Genomic DNA, 18,045 nt, shown 5'->3' on the forward strand with positions numbered 1-18,045 from the left:
CACTTAAGCTGCGACACAGGAATGTAGAAAGAACGGGGACATAAAAGGAGCCCGGATTTCCCCCCAGGTGTGTGGTTCTTCCCCTGCACCCACACACATGCTTTCTTACCCTCAACATCACTCGCACCGAGGGCTGCGGGACACCCCTGAAAGAAGAACAAAAATAATAAAAATTAAAAAGAAAGAATTAGAAAAAGAAATAAATAATAATAATAATAATGATAATAATAGCTAGCTGCCGTGGGGATTTTTTTTTGGCTTGCTTTTTTAGCTTATTTAGAACGAAACCCACTCTAGCATGAAGTTAAAAATACAGAAAAAGCATTTTTGGTACTTAATATCTTTTAATATCATTTGTTGTATTAAGTATTTAGCAAATATGTTTTCAGGCAGATGTTTCTGAAATGCCTGTCTTTTGTTACACACATTTGCTTTCCAACGCTTAAAAATAAAAGTCTTCCAGCTTTCCCTTCAGTTAGGAGGAGACTTTCTTTTTAATTCCAGTCAAGTGTCTTCCCATTAACGTTTGGAAAGACGACTTAAAGGGAGTTCACGAGGCTCGAACAAGCATGAGAGCAAGTCTGGCTGATGCCAGTGCCATGCAAATGGACAGGGCCGTAAGTGATTTTAACTCGTTGTGTTAGAGGGATTTTTCCAGGGTTTCTGATGGAACCTTCTGTAGGCTGCAGCTTTCTTTAAGGTGTGAACTTATTCTGTTGACTTGATCTTTAGGTCCGATTTGGTGTGGGTGGTCTTTCTGAGCACATTGCAATGTTAAAAGAGATGGTAATTTTTCCGCTGCTTTATCCGGAAGTCTTTGAGAAATTCAAAATTCAGCCCCCAAGGTAACACACCTTTACGAAACTCTAATTCAGCTGTCTAGGGGAGGATGTTATACTGAGGCATCAATATATTTTTTTGTGCTTCAAACATTTGGGCATTGTTGAGTTTTTTTTTTCTAAGTAGTAAAAATGTTTTATTTAAAATGTATAAAATCTAGAGTATATGCAGGTTGAAAATGTAAGCAAAGGCCTTGGCATGATAGAAGACCTGGTGTGTGGTGCTTTAAAAGGGAGTATCACTTGCCTTAATCTATTAATACTAGGGGTTCTGCCTCTGCCTTTTGACTCAAGACAAGCTATAATGCAAGCACTTTGTTTCTAGGCTAGAAAAGAGATTTTCAAGATTCACACACGAAACTGGACCCCTAAACCATGTGACACGTTCCTTGATGAGCTGGCTGAAAAATCTGCTGGTAAGTTCAAAAATGAAGCGAGTTCCTGCATGTGACTGAGTCTGCAGGAGTTTCAGCTCGTGGCGCACGGCAGGGGGGAACCAGGCGCTTGCACCTCGCTGCACAACTAGCCAGGGAGCCAGCTGCGTGTCCCCAAAGCCATCAGAGTGAGACACTTCCATCCACTTATTGCTTTACTTTCTGTCTCTCCAAACAGTGAGTGGCTTTTGGAGCAGCTTCCTCAGGAGAAAAGTTTTGCTTAGAAGGTTCAGGAGAAAAGTCTGGCTGATTTGTAAGCGTGCAGGGTGGCTAACAAAACCTCTGGAGTGCAGCAACACTTTTCACATTTCCTATTAGACTGTTTTAACCTGCATGCAAAGTCTTTGCATGTTGCACTTTGGCACCTTGACCTTTCTGTGTTGCCACAGCCTGACATAATGCTCCATTTGATGTTCTGTTTTGTTAGGATACTGTGGTGCTGATATCAAGTCCGCATGTGCTGAAGCCGCCCTCCGGGCTTTGCGGCACCGCTACCCTCAGATATACAGAAGCCCTGAGCAACTGCAGCTAGATGTCTCTTCAATTAAAATAACAGCAAAAGATTTTTTCATGGCTATAGAAAGAATTGTACCAGCTTCACAGAGGTCTGCGGCTTTGCTCAGACAAGCATTATCACTCATTTTTAAACCACTGCTTAATAAGACTTTTCAGAGAACTTTACGAGTCCTGCAGAGAGTATTTCCCCACGCAGAACTTGTCCTAAAGAAGGACCAGCAGCAAGGCAGGACCATAACATGTACAGCTGGTTAAAACTACTTGTTGTTTTAGCTATCATCATTTCACCTCATATGAATTGAAGTATTTGTGGATCACACTGTGCGATGTGTGAGATCACATGCATCACATTTCCTGGCAACATCCTGCTGGCTTTTCTACCTGGAGAGTTGCTAGGTTCATTTTTATTGGTAGAACAGGCAGAAAGCCACAAGTGCAAGCAGAGACGCTAGGTGATCCATAATTACTTCCCCTCTCTATTCTCTGCTTCTACCTTCTCCTCCCTGAGTGATCTTGGAGGATCTTTATACAGAAGATGTGTTGATCTACACACCCTGGCTTAGGAGTCTTGAGACAAAGGCCAGTTGGTGGCCATCACATTCACTTAATTCCCATACTTTTACTGTGGGACACAGATTCCAGACACACAGCCTCGTGGGTTGTGTGGGTGTCTAGCAAGTACAGGAGTTGTTGCTGATAATCACATTTCTTTGTTCTTGGGGCAAAAAAGGGACTTTTTGCCAATAAAGAAATATAACTTTTGCAAAACATAAGACTTAGGCGAGGTTTGTAGAGCCTTGTGCAATCTCTTTAGACCTGTGGTAGGATCAAGTCTTCAAAAATAGCATTTAGTGTGAGCCCATCCAAGGGAGAAAGAGAGATAAGTGGGTTTTGGGGCTGCTTTGGAAGCTGTATTAGAGTGAGACATGCAGACTATCCAGGCAAGTTAACAAACCCTTCTTGTCTTCCAGATGATATGAACGCTACTTTACAAAGCGATTTCATCTGGAGTGATGAAGAGTCACTTTCAGCCTTTGAAGATGAGGAGACTTTTCCTGAAAAGACTTGTCGAAAGAAGAAAAACTTCCTTGACTTCAAGAGGTAAATGCCTGTCCCCTTTTAGGTTCAGAATCTTCAGCTTGCTGTGTCTTTGGAAAGAGATTATGCTGCTTGTGTCTTCTCTCAAGAGAAACTTGAAACAGAACAAATTAACATTGATGTCTTTATTCATCACTATGTGTTTTAAACTTGCTATTTTCTAATTTTGTTCCAGAAATGCTTCTCACCAGCCAACGTGTCACAGACCAAGGCTCTTGCTCTCTGGAGAGCCAGACCGTGGGCAAAGCTCCCACTTGGCCCCTGCAGTCATACACGCCCTGGAAAAATTTCCAGTTTATACCCTGGACCTGCCAGTTCTGCTTGCTAGTGCCTCATCACCAGAGGAAATATGTGCACAGGTATCTTTTTTTTTTTTTTTCCTTCTTTCTTTAATCTCATGAGATTCACTGACTGTCTGTAAACTGCTCAAGTGAGGTAAGTGAAATTGTTAATGGAGGTGGTCTGCTTTTACTGTACTTTGCTACTATATTATAACATTTTGACCATTGATGAGAGATGGACACGTAAGCACAGATGTTCTATTGAGTCGTGTGGCTCTTTAGAAGTTAACTTACATGTAAGCAGTCTTGCAATCAGGCAGCAATCTGGATCTCTGTCTGTGTAGCTCTCTCAATTTTTGAGTCAAATCAGAAATTTTACTCTACTATTAATAAGTTTTGCATGGTGAGGTTTTTTTGTTCGTTTGTTTGTTTATTGGTATGTTGCCTTTATGCACTTCTATTTTATTAGGCCAGTTTGATGCGTAGTTATTTATGAGCAGCCTGTGCTCCCTGGTTCATTGCTCTTACCAAAGCTTTCATTTTACTAGTTTATCCGAGAAGCTCAGAGCACAGCACCAAGTATAATTTATATTCCACAGATCAATGTATGGTGGGAAACAGCTTGCGTTTCATTGAAAACTACTTTTACAACGTTATTAGAGAACATTCCAGCATTTGCTCCAGTTTTGGTGCTTGCAACAGCAAACGTATCGTACATGGATCTCCAAGATGAGGTATTTCTGTCAACACTTTTCCCAATTCTTCTATTCAGTTTCATTTTATGAATCCTTTAAGTAATACTGTCCTCCCTCAAGCAAATGGATCCTTTTATTACTAGGGCATCCTTCTGAATCATTTAATTTTGCTTAGACACAAAGCAGCGCTGAGAACGTTTGTCTCGGTTGTTTTGTGAGTCAAGGGACTCGCTTCCACTTCAGCAGGAAACCTCAAAGGTGGGGGATGTCATCACTCTGTCAGTGCATCGTGTGCTCGTCCATTCCCTGAGCTTAAATTCTAGAGCTTTTTCTCAAAGAAGGTATTTTATTTGCCATCCTGACCTAAAGAAATCTAGCCTTTGATCACCAGGAAGATAATATTTATTTTAATATTATTTTTCAGATCATTATTAAGCTTAATTTAAAAAATCCTCTTTTCGGCGTAGTGATCTCGTACCTGAAATGTCTTTCCTTCTCATGCCATAGATACAGGTGTTGTTTATTGAAGATTATGGAGAAGTTTTTGATATCCCGTTGCCTACTAAAGAAGAGAGAAGCAACTTTTTTGAGGACTTAAAATTAAGTCAAGCTGCTAAACCTCCTGCATCTAGAAAGAAAGCAGGTGAGCCTATTCTATAGATAAAAATTTGCTAACTGTATGTTAACAGCCTTACAGTATTTGTTTTGGTAGTGGGTTTCCTATCAGTAACTCTGTGTGTGCTCCTATTTGAGTGCTGCCGATGGAATAAACTTTTCTGGTTCCCTTAAGCTCGGCAGGCCCTGGAAGTGCTGCCGGTGGCGCCGCCGCCTGAACCTCGGGAACCACCACAGGGAGAAACGCAAGGGGCAGAGGAGCAGGAGGAGGAGGCCCTTGGTGCACTTAGCGTTTTCTTAAGGGATGTTACTCTCAGACTTGCTACTGACGGACGTTTCAAGGCCTTCACAAACCCTGTTGATGCAGATGAGGTAAACTGCTCTGGGTCTGTAATACTGTCCTGTCTGGGTGTATTTTTAACTGCCCGGTGTTGGTGTGCTCTAGCGAAAGGCTTATCTTTAGCACTGCACTAAAAGGATTTCTTTTTGAGGAGCAAAAAGTGTTTTGTATTTTATTTTGCTGACTCCCTGAGGCTCTTCAATGTCCTTTTTTTGAGTAGTCACTGGAAGCCCTGGTTTCCTCCTAGAAAGTCTGACCAGCTACCACCAGAGTTTGCCTGGGGAAAGACTTTGATGTGTAGGTATGCTACAACTCTGAAATAAACAGTCAGATTTCTTTGGGGCTGTTGGAATAAAGCCTAAAGCTCTCGCCACGTGTTTGTTGGCTGTCAGTGGTTCCTCTGGGAACAGGAGAAGAGCAGATGTTTGAAAAAAAATTCAAGATTCCACGTGCCATTTTGTCTCTGGCTCCCCAGTACAGGATCAGCCATAAATGACATGTGGTTTCATCTTCCCCCAAAGCTTCCAAGTCCCTCTTTTACTCATTTAATTTACTGACTGTGCCCCCATCTTAACAGACTTATACTTCAGAGTCAGATGCAATTTTAATACAGCTGTGTATCAGCAAGGGCCCTGTTCCTCTGGGCATCCCTCGTCTTTCCCTTCCAGGCTCTTGACATGTGAATAGTCTAAACAAATAGAGGTGTCCTCACCTAAACTACCCTTGAGGCTCCTCTCACGCTCCCAGTAAGGACATAATTAGCTCTGCTCCAGGTATCTCCTCCTAAGGGAGATGCCTAGAGCAGCTGCTTCCAAAGGGCAATTCCGGCAGCGGATTTCCTGCTGCCCAGAGCAGAGCCTGGCTCGGGTGGCTCAATCCAGTGTATTTACTGCAATGTTCTGAAGCTGAAGGAAGCAAATCCTGCTCTGCATGTCTGTTCCCTTCGCTGTCCCACACATACTCCCCAGCTTCCTGCTGCTTTTCTTCTCCCTTCCAGTGTGTCTCTTCAAAGCCCTTTGAAAGAGCCTTTCCTTTTTCAAGCAGCTAACTGGTTAATTCCACTATCTGCTCATAATGTCACAAATATTCAGGGTTTTTAAGAAGTCATTATTTGAATTTATTAAAATAATGTGGGTAGATACTGTGTAAGTCTAATACAACCTCTGAACCCATCTATTTAATTTGTAAGTACCTGATTATATCACAGTTATTAAACAGCCAATGGACCTTTCGACAATTCTCTCTAAAATTGACTTGCACCAGTATATAACTGCAGGAGATTTTCTGAAAGATCTTGATCTAATCTGTAGCAGTGCCTTAGAATACAAGCCAGATAGTGAAGCTGGAGGTGAGGATAGCTCTTTATCCCTCATTTAGACAACATTTAAAATTCATAGATTGAGAAGAGTTGTCTCTTTACAATGGCCTTGGGATTAGCTCCCTTGAAACATCCACAGAGAGCATTTCTTGCCACTTTAAAAACTCATGTAGTGTTAAATTATTTAGAGATGAAATTATGTGCAATTGGTGCTAATGAAGATGTAGTGCCTCTGCCTTCATTATTAACTTTTATGTTCTTCTGCCAAAACTATTCCCTGAAATAGCTTGCAAAACCTCTTTGGGAAAAGAGTCCATCTTTTCCATATGATCCAAATCAAGGATTTCACTTAGCTAGTGGCAAACACTCAGTTCTGACTGTCAACTTTCAGATCGTCTCATTACACACAAAGCTTGTGCTCTGAGAGATGCTGCCCATGTCATAGTGAAGGAGGAAATGGATAAAGACTTGGAACAACTTTGTGAAGAAATGAAAGAGTCTCGTGAGAAAAGAGGTATGTATTCCAACCCTAGGGATTTGAAGACTTGCCTCAGTATTTGTAAGTAGAAATGTGAGACCAACTTTTTTGCTGTCTGTTCTTCATTGCAAGGCTGCAGCTCTTCACAGGATGTGCCATCTCACTACGAGGTGATGCCACAGCAGCCCTCTGTTTCTGGATGTAATAAACAAGATAACAAGTGTAACGAAAGAATAGAGATGCCAGTGATGCTGGGAGCCTGCCCTACACCACGGCCTAATGGCAAGTTGCTTTTTCTTTTTAGTTTTTTTTTCTTTTTTTCTCCCCACCAACAGGCTTTCTGGGTGATATTGCTAATGCCATTGATATCCTTCTTGTGACAAGGTTTCTGCCGGTGGAAACTTTGCCAAGGATTTCACCCATCTGTTTTGTGCAATATTCTGTAAATAGAAAGAAGGGTGGGGTTTTTTGTTTTCCTTTGTGGAAGGCATAAGGACAAAACCAGTTTTAAACAGGTTATCTGAATCATAAAACTTTACTGAGAATTTTCTTTATCCTTCAGTTACTTTCTTGAAATGGTCTCTTTTTAACTCTTCCCAGCATTCACTCTGCTTTTGATCTTTACTGGTTTTATAAGAGATTTGAAGAGCTTTTCTCCAAAGGCTTTTTTGCTATTTATCTCTATTAGTTCATGTAATGAGACAGTAAGCAACTTTACCCAATAGGCAGACAATAGGACTGCAAAGCAAGGCTAAAGTAGGAATTTTCTGCGCTTCAAATCTAGTTTAAAGTCTTGAATAAATTTAAAAATCTAACAGCAAATGGACCGCATGAACTTGCAACCTTTTCTTTAGACCTACATGTGTAGTGAGATTTGTCAGTACTTTCAGTTCTTTGATTGTTTTACTTGACATACAAGGAAGATAAGAAGAGCAAATTTTAAAGGAGGAGCTGCTTTGCTTATATTTTGGGTTGTTTTTTTCTAATATCTTATTGCAGTTCCGTCCAAAAGAAAACGCAAAAGGAACAATTGCACTTCCAGTGGTGAAACAAAGAGGAGAAAGATTTTGCAGTGGAGTAAAGTGAATAGAAGTGGAGAAGACCAAGAGGAAGTAGACAGTGAGGGAGAAGAGTTCCTGGAAAACGGTGCTTCTAGCATGCACCAGACTGAAGGTGAGTTCATAGGAGGTTCTCATGTGGAAGAAAGCCACAATAGTCTTCCACGGCGACAGACAAATGTCTATGAAAATAAACATGAGACAGAAAACAAGAGATTTTTCCTCTGCGACTAAATCTGGCTCTGAAGAGAAAAGAGCCCAGTTTTCTCCCAATTCAGGGCTAAGAAATTGAAATGAGACTTTGGATTCCCAAAATACAGTAAGTTTCCAAGAGGGTGATTCAGAAGGTAAGCGAAAGGTCCAGCAGACCAGTTAGCTCCATTTTGTTGTTGAGGGGTTTACATTAGCCTCCTTTAATTTCATTCTATTATTTCTTTACAAATCACTGCACTGTGTTGCTTCCATTAAGATTCTGTCCCTCTGATTATGCCACCAAAGTCATTTTTCTTAAGCTGCTGCTCTTCTGATTGTGAAATCAGTTTTGTAATTCTATCTCCTGGCAAACCAACAATCATTTGCTTTCTTTTATGGCACGTGCATCTTTCTGATAACGAGCAGCTTGGGATAAGGAGCTGTAACTCGGCCTGTGTAGATTTAGTCACGATGTGGCAGAGATGACTCACATCCTAATGCTTGCTTCAAATGGGAGATGGGTTTTCTTAACATTCAACTTCCTTAAGTAGGCCTTGCTGTAATGGCAAAGTTTTGACTTGCTTTTTTCTCCTCTCAACCCTGGGCTTTTCACTCCCACTGCTTTTTGATCTTGGTTCCTACTTTTTATGGAGGAGAAAGTAGAAGGCAAGTATTTCTCAGTAAACAAATAACAGGGAACCGTAGAGAAAGATTGGATGCCACTTGTGGGATAGCTGATGGATAGCCATGTTCCGGAAAAAGAGAAATCATGACTTAAGAAAATGTTTTCATCCCAGAGACTTACATGCGTCATGAGAGTCTGGCCGGACGTCATGAGGGTCCGGTGGGAATTCCTGAGGAGCCGGATCCCCCCGTTGTCGTGGATTACAGCAAGCTTGCGGTATGTCTGTTTTCAGTTTTCTTTAGAACAAGGTAGGGAACTTTCTCCCCGCACTGCTGTGAGGGAGGCGGAGTTTGCTGGGCAGTTGTGGGCAGTATTTCCACTTGCCTGGTTGCTGTGTGTGGGTCCACTCCGACAGCCTCACTCCACGCACAGCTCCTGGACAGTGTTGGCAGTCAGTTGTGCTGTGATGGGACTGTTCAGCTCCTGAAGCCTTCAAGAGCTTTTGCAGAAGGTCTCGTGCTATTTTCAACTCGTGTTGTCTCCATTTTGTTTTCAGCATCTGCTGGATTCTGTCACTAAGAGGACAAGGACCTTCAACATCTTTTACCTAGAAAAAAATATACGCTCTCCTCTGCCACTGCATTTACAAGCACCGGAACGATTATGACAAAACTAAACTCATTGTGGTAAATTTTATATATGTTTTCTAATGGTTATATATAGTATTCTGTCATGGTTAAAAGAGTCTGCATGCCCTCTGAATATCATGCTTATTTCATATTCATTGCTTTAGTGCTTAGATGTCATAAGACTTACCCATTTCCATTTGGAAGACATTTACCCATATTGCAAAACCATTGTTATATTTGGCATAACTCTTTTCAGTTTCAGCAGGAAAAAGAGATTGGACTTGAAGACAACGGTTCCACCCACCCAGCTCCTTCAAAGCAATTAACCTTGGAGACTGTGGATAGCTGGTCTTGCTATCCACAAGTGTATCCAAGGTGTAGGGGGACCATGAAAGGAGGGTGCTCTTCTCAGTCTGTTACTTCCTCTTTCTCCCCCTCCTACAAGCAGGCAAACATTTGCAGATGTCTTCAGGAGGCATCCACCACCCAAGCCGGGCAATCCCAGTGTTGATTTGGTTTAGATATGCTGGAAATGGAGTGTTCAGGTCCAAAGAAGCCATGAGCCCACTCGTCCCTGAGGCGCTTGTGTGTGAGGATAGATAAAATTCTTGGTCCCTCTGCAGTTTACCTTGAAAAGAAGGAGCCTCTTTGCTTAGGCACTGGTATCTCCATCTCTTCCCTCACATCTGATTGAGAGGTAGAACGGACACTCTGTTCTCACTGTGCACAAATGGGGATATTTTGGATTCAGGGAGGTCACGCCTGACAGACATTCCCTTCTCACCTGGTATAATGCCACGTACTAGCTTGAGAAGGGAAAATATTGATGTTATCCCAGCACTTGTGGGCTTCTGGAACTTAAAGTTGGAATGCTCAAACTAAATGTGCCTGGATTTCTTTGTTTCCTCCCTTTTTCTTTAGCTGTAAGTACAGTTCTCTCTTCTTCTGAGTGCACTGGGCAAGTAGCAAAGGTAAATTAATTATGGAGCATCCACCAAGTAACTTTCTCAGCTTTTAGCTGTGGTTGCTCAGGGAGGATCTCTTCCGACCTGTTTTAACAACTGTTGCTCCAGGCTCTGTATCCTCTACTCTTTTGGACACATAGGGATGTCTCTGAAGCTACAGAGAATAGAGAAGCATTGTGATGCTTTTAGCACATGATATAGCTAAATATCACCAACAGGGGAATGTATTTACAGATGCTTTAACTTTGTGTGAAGAAAGAAACTATCAGGTTCTTAAAATTTTATTTGTGCTTTTCTTTATTATCAGGAAATGAAGAAAATCATTAGGAACTTCTACTGTGCTTCATAATGTGATCTTCAGAACACTTCACTTACTTATACTATACAGATATGGATGTATAAGGCATATATGTATATAAAATATATATAAAACAAATTAAGATATATTTTATAGCTGTATTATAATTATAAATATTACATATTTTAATAGATATAAATATATAAAATACATATAAAATAAGTCTTAAGATATGTTTTTTATACATCCATATTTATAAAACAAATATATATTTTTTATTGTTTTAATTGTATTGTTTTAATAAAAACCTATTTTAAGTGAAACTGCATTTGAGTTTGTCTGTTTTAATTGTAGAATAATTTCAGCAGTAAAAATCTTTCTTCTTCCTGGTATATTAAGTAGATCATGGGAAAGTTTACCTCCTTCTTGGTTTATCAGTTATATAACTGAGGCAAACAAGAAAAATGCATAGGGAAGAAAACAGGAAGCTCTCATCTTTCCCTGGCTTGATCTCCAACCTAGCTGGCTGCTGCCATGAATTGACAAGACTGCTCTGTATGGATCTTAGAGAATAGGATGGTTTTCCTTTTTTTTTTTTTTAAAAAAAAAAAAAAAAAAAAAAACGGAAGACAACATACTGTGCAGTAGGGGTGAAGCTGAGAAATTACGAGAATGATGCCTGAAAGTAGCTTCTGAGAAGCCCGAAAGAGTACACACTGAACACGTCCAGTTTTGCTTCCCTCCTCGTTTGCTTTTTCTGTGTCCTCCTGTTTCTCCTCTAGTTGGGCTCTGCAGGCTACATTGCTGCGCCAAGGCCGACCCTGCGAGATGGAATGAACGACACTTCAATGTGAAGCAGGTTCAATTCGCTTTACTATTGTCTACTATGTAGCTTTCGCACACACACACTAAGCAACAGCATTCCCATTGTTTAGGCTCTAGTGTCCATGCATAGTTAGCTTTCAGCTGACTGGCATTCTTTCCCGATGCTCTGTTGCTGGGCCTCCCGGATGCTTATCTGGTTATGGCTGGCCTAATTCATTAAAAAGTTGCTAACAGGCGTTATCTTCTCCGGGAGGCCTTGGTTCCCATTGCTTCAGTTCCTCGGTTCTCATCGCCTCAGCTCCTCGTATTCTTGCAAAAGTGGTAAGGCCCCAACATTTCCCCCTCTTTTTTCAAAAACAGAATTAGCAATATTATGCATCAAGCGTTGCAGGCATTGGCAAAAGCAAGGTAACATAATCACAAGCACGAGTATAACCATTCCGATCACGCATAAGTGGTACAACATTTATGTAATCCATGGTCCTAAGCCTAACGATCTGAGCCAATCTTCCAATCCCCAACTTTCTTCCTTTAACTTGTGCAGCCCTTCCCTCAAGAGCACAATCTTTTTATGAATAGACTCTGAATGATCGGATAAGTTTAAACAACACATACCTTCAAAATCCTCACACCCATGCCCATGTGCTAATAGCAGAAAATCTACTGCGGCTCTATTCTGCAGTACTGCATGATTTACACTAGCTACATCTTGCAATAGCTGGTCTAAAATGTCTGATGTTAAATTTAACTCATTCCTTGTCCAGCATGTTAGCTGTTTTAAGGAAGTCATTGTTCGGGCGGCAGTGCTCCCTGGGACAAGCAGGGACACAAAGATAGTTTTGACCCTTGACCAAAACCTTGGATCCCCGACTTTTGTACAATCTAACTCATGTATCGATCGTTTCTTCCTTTTGGATACAAAGGTCATCACTTGGGATATATTAGGGTGAAACAAGCTCAGTTTCCCCAGATAACATGGACCTCCTTGTGGACCGGACGGTACTCCGTTCCACGCCCGGTCTCCACATATTAAAAACACTCCTGGTGGTAGCCGTTTCGCAGAGAAGCTCGTTAATTTACATTGGGTATATGTGTGAACATAAACATCGTTAATTTTCAGCCCAGAGTTAACCGTCGGCCATTGCGATGTACTTTCTTCAAGTGCACCTTTGCTATGCGGTTCAAAACTAACCCATCCATCGTTTCGGGTGGTATTTGTGGCATTCAGACTTCCCAACAAGTCTAATTCCTCCGGCGGGAAAGTCAGAGCGCCATTCAGACTTCTGATGATTTCACACTGCCAGCACCCGTCTAACTGTTCTGCCGTTTGCTTTGATCGGTAAGGGCACATAGTAGTATTTAATAGAGTATCATTAAGCACAGCAAAATTAGCTACGTACCCATTGAATTCTTGAGGTTACCAAACAAGGACACCTATCAAACAAGTGCGGAAAGGGTCTCCTGGACGTTACAAGCTAAGACAGAAGGCATTTTGGCCTGTCTGTCTGATTAGCTATGGTGACCCAAATGTTCTCCCTCTGTTGGACTTCTGTCTGCCATTTTCCCTGCACTATCCCTGTCACCATTATCAAGATGATTACCAACCAGCTGAACCTGGTCCATTCTGACATCCTGGTCCATTAACTGTTCCTGTCTCTTCCGCAACCACGGTCGTACCCACTTGGCTGGTACCCAGGTCACTCCGTCTCCTGCAAGTACACAAGCATAACCCCGTCCCCACATAACTAACTCGACTGGACCTTCCCAGATTTGTTTCTGCGGCCAGAAAACTTCTACTTGCACCTCTTTTCCTGAAAGATCAGCTGAGTTTTTAGAAAAATAGGTGAAAATAGGAGCTGGGGCGATGAGAACCGAGGAACTGAAGCGATGGGAACCATCATTTCGAGGGTTAAGCCAATTTAAAACATAACATGCTTTGCTGATTAATTCGTAGGGACTCTTCTCCCCCTCTTTTTTCAAAGCAAACAATAATTGTTTTAAATTTTGATGGTGACGCTCGATAATGGCCTGACCACCGGAATTATAAGGGATACCCGTCTGATGGATTATTCCCCATTGCTGGAAAAAGGTTTTACAGGTGTTACTCTTATACGCGGGTGCGTTATCTGTCTTTATGATGTCAGGCTTTCCTAAGACAGCAATTGCCTGAGCCCAATGTTTACAGGCCGACTTGGCATTTGTGGAAGTGGCAGGGGTCGCCCATAGAGCCTTCGAACAGGTATCCACAGTAACATGTAAATACTTTAGTCGCCCAAAGGGTGCAAATTCTGTTACATCTGACTGCCATATCTGCCTTGGTTGTAACCCTCTCGGGTTGGTACCCATTTCCTGTAAAGGGGTCAATCTTGCACAATCAGGACAGGCAGCAATAATAGCACGAGCTGTTGCTCGGGAAATTTTAAATTCGCGTTGTAACGCTCGAGCAGATTGATGGAAAAATGAGTGAGAAGTTGATGCCTGCTGTTCCACCGAACAAGGAATACCTGCTGCTGACACGGCACTACCTATGACTGCATTACCTTCTGTTAAAGGGCCAGGGAGTGCAGTATGACTACGGATATGTGATACCCAAAAAGCATGCTTCCTTTGTTGTATGATGTTCCAAAGCTGAACAAACAAGGCTTGGAGACTATGGTTGTTTACATGCCCTATAATTGCCCTATGAATTCGTTGAACAATGCCTACCACATACAGGGAATCGATAACTATATTCATGGGCCGATCATGAAAGGTTAGAAATGCCCAAACTACAGCTTTTAGTTCTAGGACCTGCACAGATGCGATCTCCTTCCGTATTTGAGTTTTCCAAAGATCTAACTCCCGGAAAGCATACCCATATTTTCCAGTTTTGCTACTAGCATCCGTGAACACAGTAATCGCATTTGGCAATGGTCTTGAGCTCTGGTTTTCTCGTTCTTCCAGCTCCAAAGAGGTGTGGAAGAGAGGATGCTTAGGATAGTGATTGTCCACTCTAATTCCCTGAATGGCTAAGGCAAATTCTACACTTTTCAAGCACCATTCTACGACTAGCTCCAGAGCCTTTAGAGGCAGGATAATACTGTCAGGCTCTCTACCGGCAATTGTTTGTAAACGTTGCCGGGCTTTCAAAATTCCCATCCCAACTGCTTCATGCCTCTGAGTTAAGGTGCGTCGTAGATGACTTGGGAGAAAAACCCATTTGAGTACAAACAAGATCCCCTTCTCATTTATCTGGACGATGATTACCGCCACCTCCCTTTCTCGGTTGTAGACCACCAAACATATTGGTAACCCTTCCTGGAATCTGTAGGCAGCTGTTTCGGCTATCTTTTCCTCAATCCGTTCTAGGGCTATGGCAGCCTTTGGAGTTAAGCTCCGCTTTTCCACAGGCTCTTTAGCTCCTCTGAGCAGTTGAAACAACGGCTCCATTTCCTCATTCGTAATACCACAAGAATTCCTGATCCATTGAATGTCTCCCACTAATTTTTGCACACAGTTAACAGTGTCAATATTTGTCTGCAATTTAAGCTTTTGGGGTCTAATTCTAGCCTCTGTGATAACCATACCCAAATAATTCCAAGAAGCTTGCCTTTGAACTTTCTCAGGGGCAACGACCAAACCAAATTCTTTTAAACAGTTAGTTAATTCCTCTTCCTGCTTGGCTGGTAAAACTTCAGGACTTGCTACTAGGATGTCATCCATATAATGGTACGTAATCAAATCTGGGTGATTTTCCCTCCACGGTTTCAGGGCCAAATTCACAAACCATTGACAGATGGTTGGCAAATTTTTCATTCCCTGGGGAAGAACTACCCACTGGTATCGCTTTGATGGGCCTTCCCTGTTAATTGTAGGAACCGTGAAGGCAAATTTTTCACTGTCCTCCGGGTCGAGGGGTATTGTAAAGAAACAATCTTTCAGATCAATTATTAGCAAATTCCATGCCTGTGGGAGCATAACAGGTGAAGGCAACCCTGGCTGTAAGGCTCCCATGTTTTCCATGCATGCGTTAACAGCTCGGAGATCATGTAACAACCTCCACTTTCCTGATTTTTTCCTAATGGTGAAAATAGGGGTGTTCCAAGGACTTGTTGACGGCTTAATGTTACCTTGGTCTAACTGTTCTTTGACTAATTCCTTTAGGTAACGCAGCTTTTCCTCTGGCAGCGGCCATTGGTCCACCCACACAGGGTCTTTCGTGGTCCGTGTTAACTTTAAGGTAGGGCGGAAGCTGCCCCCAATGGCTGCTAGGGAAAAGGTGTCTGCAAGATGACTCCCCACTGGGCCAGAACACCCCTTCCCAGCAGCCACAACGATGTGCACATCACATAAGGCTTTATCATGGCTCTGTTTCCCTCTTCATCCATGACTGTTACAAAACATCGACTAACCTGCGTAGGCGATTGCCCTCCGATACCTGTCACAGGAGCATCAATTTCTTGCAGATCCCACTGTGGTGGCCACGCAAACTTGGGAACGATAGTGATATCTGAACCTGTATCAATCATCATGGCAACATCAGTAAGACGAACACCATCTGGTCCCACCATACTCACGAGTCTTGTCGGACGCTGAGTAGTTATCTTTTCACAAAAGGCGACCTGGGGGGGTCCAGAAGATCCAAAGCCTTTGTTTCCGTGCTGGGCCTGTCCAGGATTAAGAACTATGGCTCGCAAAGGTATCAACTGGGCTATCCTGCTCAGTGCTGGAATAGTAATAGGAGGGTTGAAAATTTTTATCATTATACCAATATTTCCAGAGTAATCAGCATCAATACACCCTGGTAGAACAAAAATGCCCATTTTTGAAGCTGAGGAACGGCCAATCACCAAAGCAGATAGGCCCCTCCCCAGGGGACCAGTGCACGTAGACTCTAATATGTGCACATCAGAATCTCTAATTATTGTGGATTTTGCCACAGCCAGATCGACTCCTGCACTTCCGCAAGTTGCGGAGGAGAGTTCACAGAGACAGCCATTGTTTGGGGATATTTGTTTGCCAAAAAAAGGCTTGTCTGGCTTTTGTACTATTTTGGTATATGGTAATTGAGGTGTTCCTATCTGTGGCAGGGCAAGAAAGGTTGCTAAAGCTGCATTTTTCGACTGTTGTAATATTCTAGGATGAAGCGCTGCTTGGGCCTCAGGTGCCTGATAACGCCCATTTCCCATCAGTTGGTCGAGAGTGGCGATCCTTAATGGATCATCCATACTACAATTTAAATTTTCCAATTGCTTTTCTTCCAACCTTTCTTGCCACTTCGCTAGCCAGAGCATATAGGTAGTAGAGGAAAGCAGAAGTTCCATTATAGCCCTGCTGTCTGCAGGAACCATATTAGAATATTTAAACAAAGCAGAGATTTGGTTTCGAACTAGCTTATTATCACATCCATATTGCATCACTGTTTTTTGTAAACCTTGCACCAATTTCCAATCTAAAGGCTCCCACTTGGGGCCCTGGGCTCCCACTACTACGGGGGCTGCTATTGGAGTTAATATAAAGTCCCCCTGTAACCGAGCATTCTCTATCAACCCCTTATACCGCGCTCCCGCATTAAAAGTTGGATCAATAGGTGGCGACACATCCTTACACTTTCCCCCACCATCACTTCCACCTGCAGTGGCTCGGAGCCACGACAACAACCCCCTCCTCAGCTGGATCGCTTCCTCCAGCTGCTTCTCGTTTCTTTTGAATCTTCCATAACTCCTCAACCTCTTCACCCAAAAGCCAGCCCTCCAGGCCAAACTTTGCCTGCAGATAATTTTTTGCTTCATCAATTGTCATACTCCCTTCCTTGACCTTCTGCAGTACCCACTCTTTTTTCCGTCTCAAAGCCTCTTCACTCGCCTTAAAGGTAGAAGTACCTTTTCGCGCCTCCCATTGCCCCGTTTACCCACATTCTCCAACCCCTCTACTATAGCCTTATGGGCAGCCTTATATGCTGCCTTCACATCCCTTGCCCTGGACCCGCCGTCTAATCGCCGCATCTGTCCCAATAACTCCGTCATTCTCTCTGCTTGCTCCCGAAGTTCTCGTCGCATTCCTTGGACAATGGCGTCATCGTCATCCGACCCATCCGGGATCGGTGCTTTAATCGGATCCACGTCCATTTCGGGCGCTGTGAGGGGTGGTCGTTCCGAGGGCGGTCGTTCCTCCCCCTCCCACGGTGGAAGATACTCATCCACTCCCCCCCATACTTCACGTTCAGCTAGAGTTACTGGGCACGCCTGCCGAGATGAAGCCCCTTTTTCCTTATTGTCCATTTCCTCGCATGGACTCGGCTCAGTAATTTCAGTCCACTCGAAGCCTCCTGAACCACTCTCCTCCCCTTTTCCTCCGCAGAGTGCTTCCCGCAAAGCAGCAGCGACTTGAGCCTCCCCGTGCAATTGTTCAAGCATTAGCCGCACGGGACGATATATTTTCGCAAGTCGCCGAGCTTCCTTTGAACCTACTTGCACACCATCCCACAGTTCTTTTCCCACTCACTCCCAGGACTCGAGCTTATATACCTGATAAGTTTCCTCTATGAGTTTTTTCTGCTTACAAAAAAGCAGTAAGTCAATTAAATCGTCTTTAGAGATCTCAGTCTCAGTCTTTTGAGCGAGCTTTAACAAACTTTCTATAGTAGCACGCTCCGTTGCTGATGCAGCAATTTCCATTCTAGTTGCTGATGCAGCAATTCCCATCCTGCTCCCTGACTCACCAGGTCAGTCCTGACTCACTACGTCAGCCGCGGCCACGATCCGCCTTTCTTCGGGCGCCCAGCTACTTCTCCGCTGGCTGCAGGATCCCTCGCGTTCTCGGCTCCACTCTACCCACGATCACATCACGTCGGGGTCACC

At 43.0% G+C, this 18,045-nt stretch overlaps 1 protein-coding gene across 1 annotated transcript; it reads left to right on the forward strand.

The window, feature by feature from the left end:
• The first annotated feature begins 569 nt into the window (after positions 1–569).
• Positions 570–17,604, forward strand: LOC148590945 (ATPase family AAA domain-containing protein 2-like). Its single transcript, XM_088538282.1, has 6 exons — positions 570–617; positions 733–845; positions 3,063–3,246; positions 3,717–3,902; positions 4,371–4,506; positions 17,546–17,604. The coding sequence occupies exons 1-6, from the start codon at positions 570–572 to the stop codon at positions 17,602–17,604; spliced, it is 726 nt and encodes a 241-aa protein (XP_088394408.1).
• The last annotated feature ends 441 nt before the right edge of the window (positions 17,605–18,045 follow it).

The sequence above is a fragment of the Tinamus guttatus genome, unplaced genomic scaffold, assembly GCF_059628265.1.
Source record: "Tinamus guttatus ecotype Peru unplaced genomic scaffold, ASM5962826v1 Tinamus_guttatus_pri_ptg000984l, whole genome shotgun sequence".
In the NCBI taxonomy this organism is placed as follows: domain Eukaryota; kingdom Metazoa; phylum Chordata; class Aves; order Tinamiformes; family Tinamidae; genus Tinamus; species Tinamus guttatus.

Bases quoted from the DNA above. Each gene is read 5' to 3' on its own strand.
- LOC148590945 (XM_088538282.1), top strand. From the start codon at position 570: ATGAGAGCAAGTCTGGCTGATGCCAGTGCCATGCAAATGGACAGGGCC. The intron at 846-3,062 runs GTAACACACCTT...ATTTTGTTCCAG, and splicing joins TTCAAAATTCAGCCCCCAAG to AAATGCTTCTCACCAGCCAA. The intron at 3,903-4,370 runs GTATTTCTGTCA...CTCATGCCATAG, and splicing joins ACATGGATCTCCAAGATGAG to ATACAGGTGTTGTTTATTGA.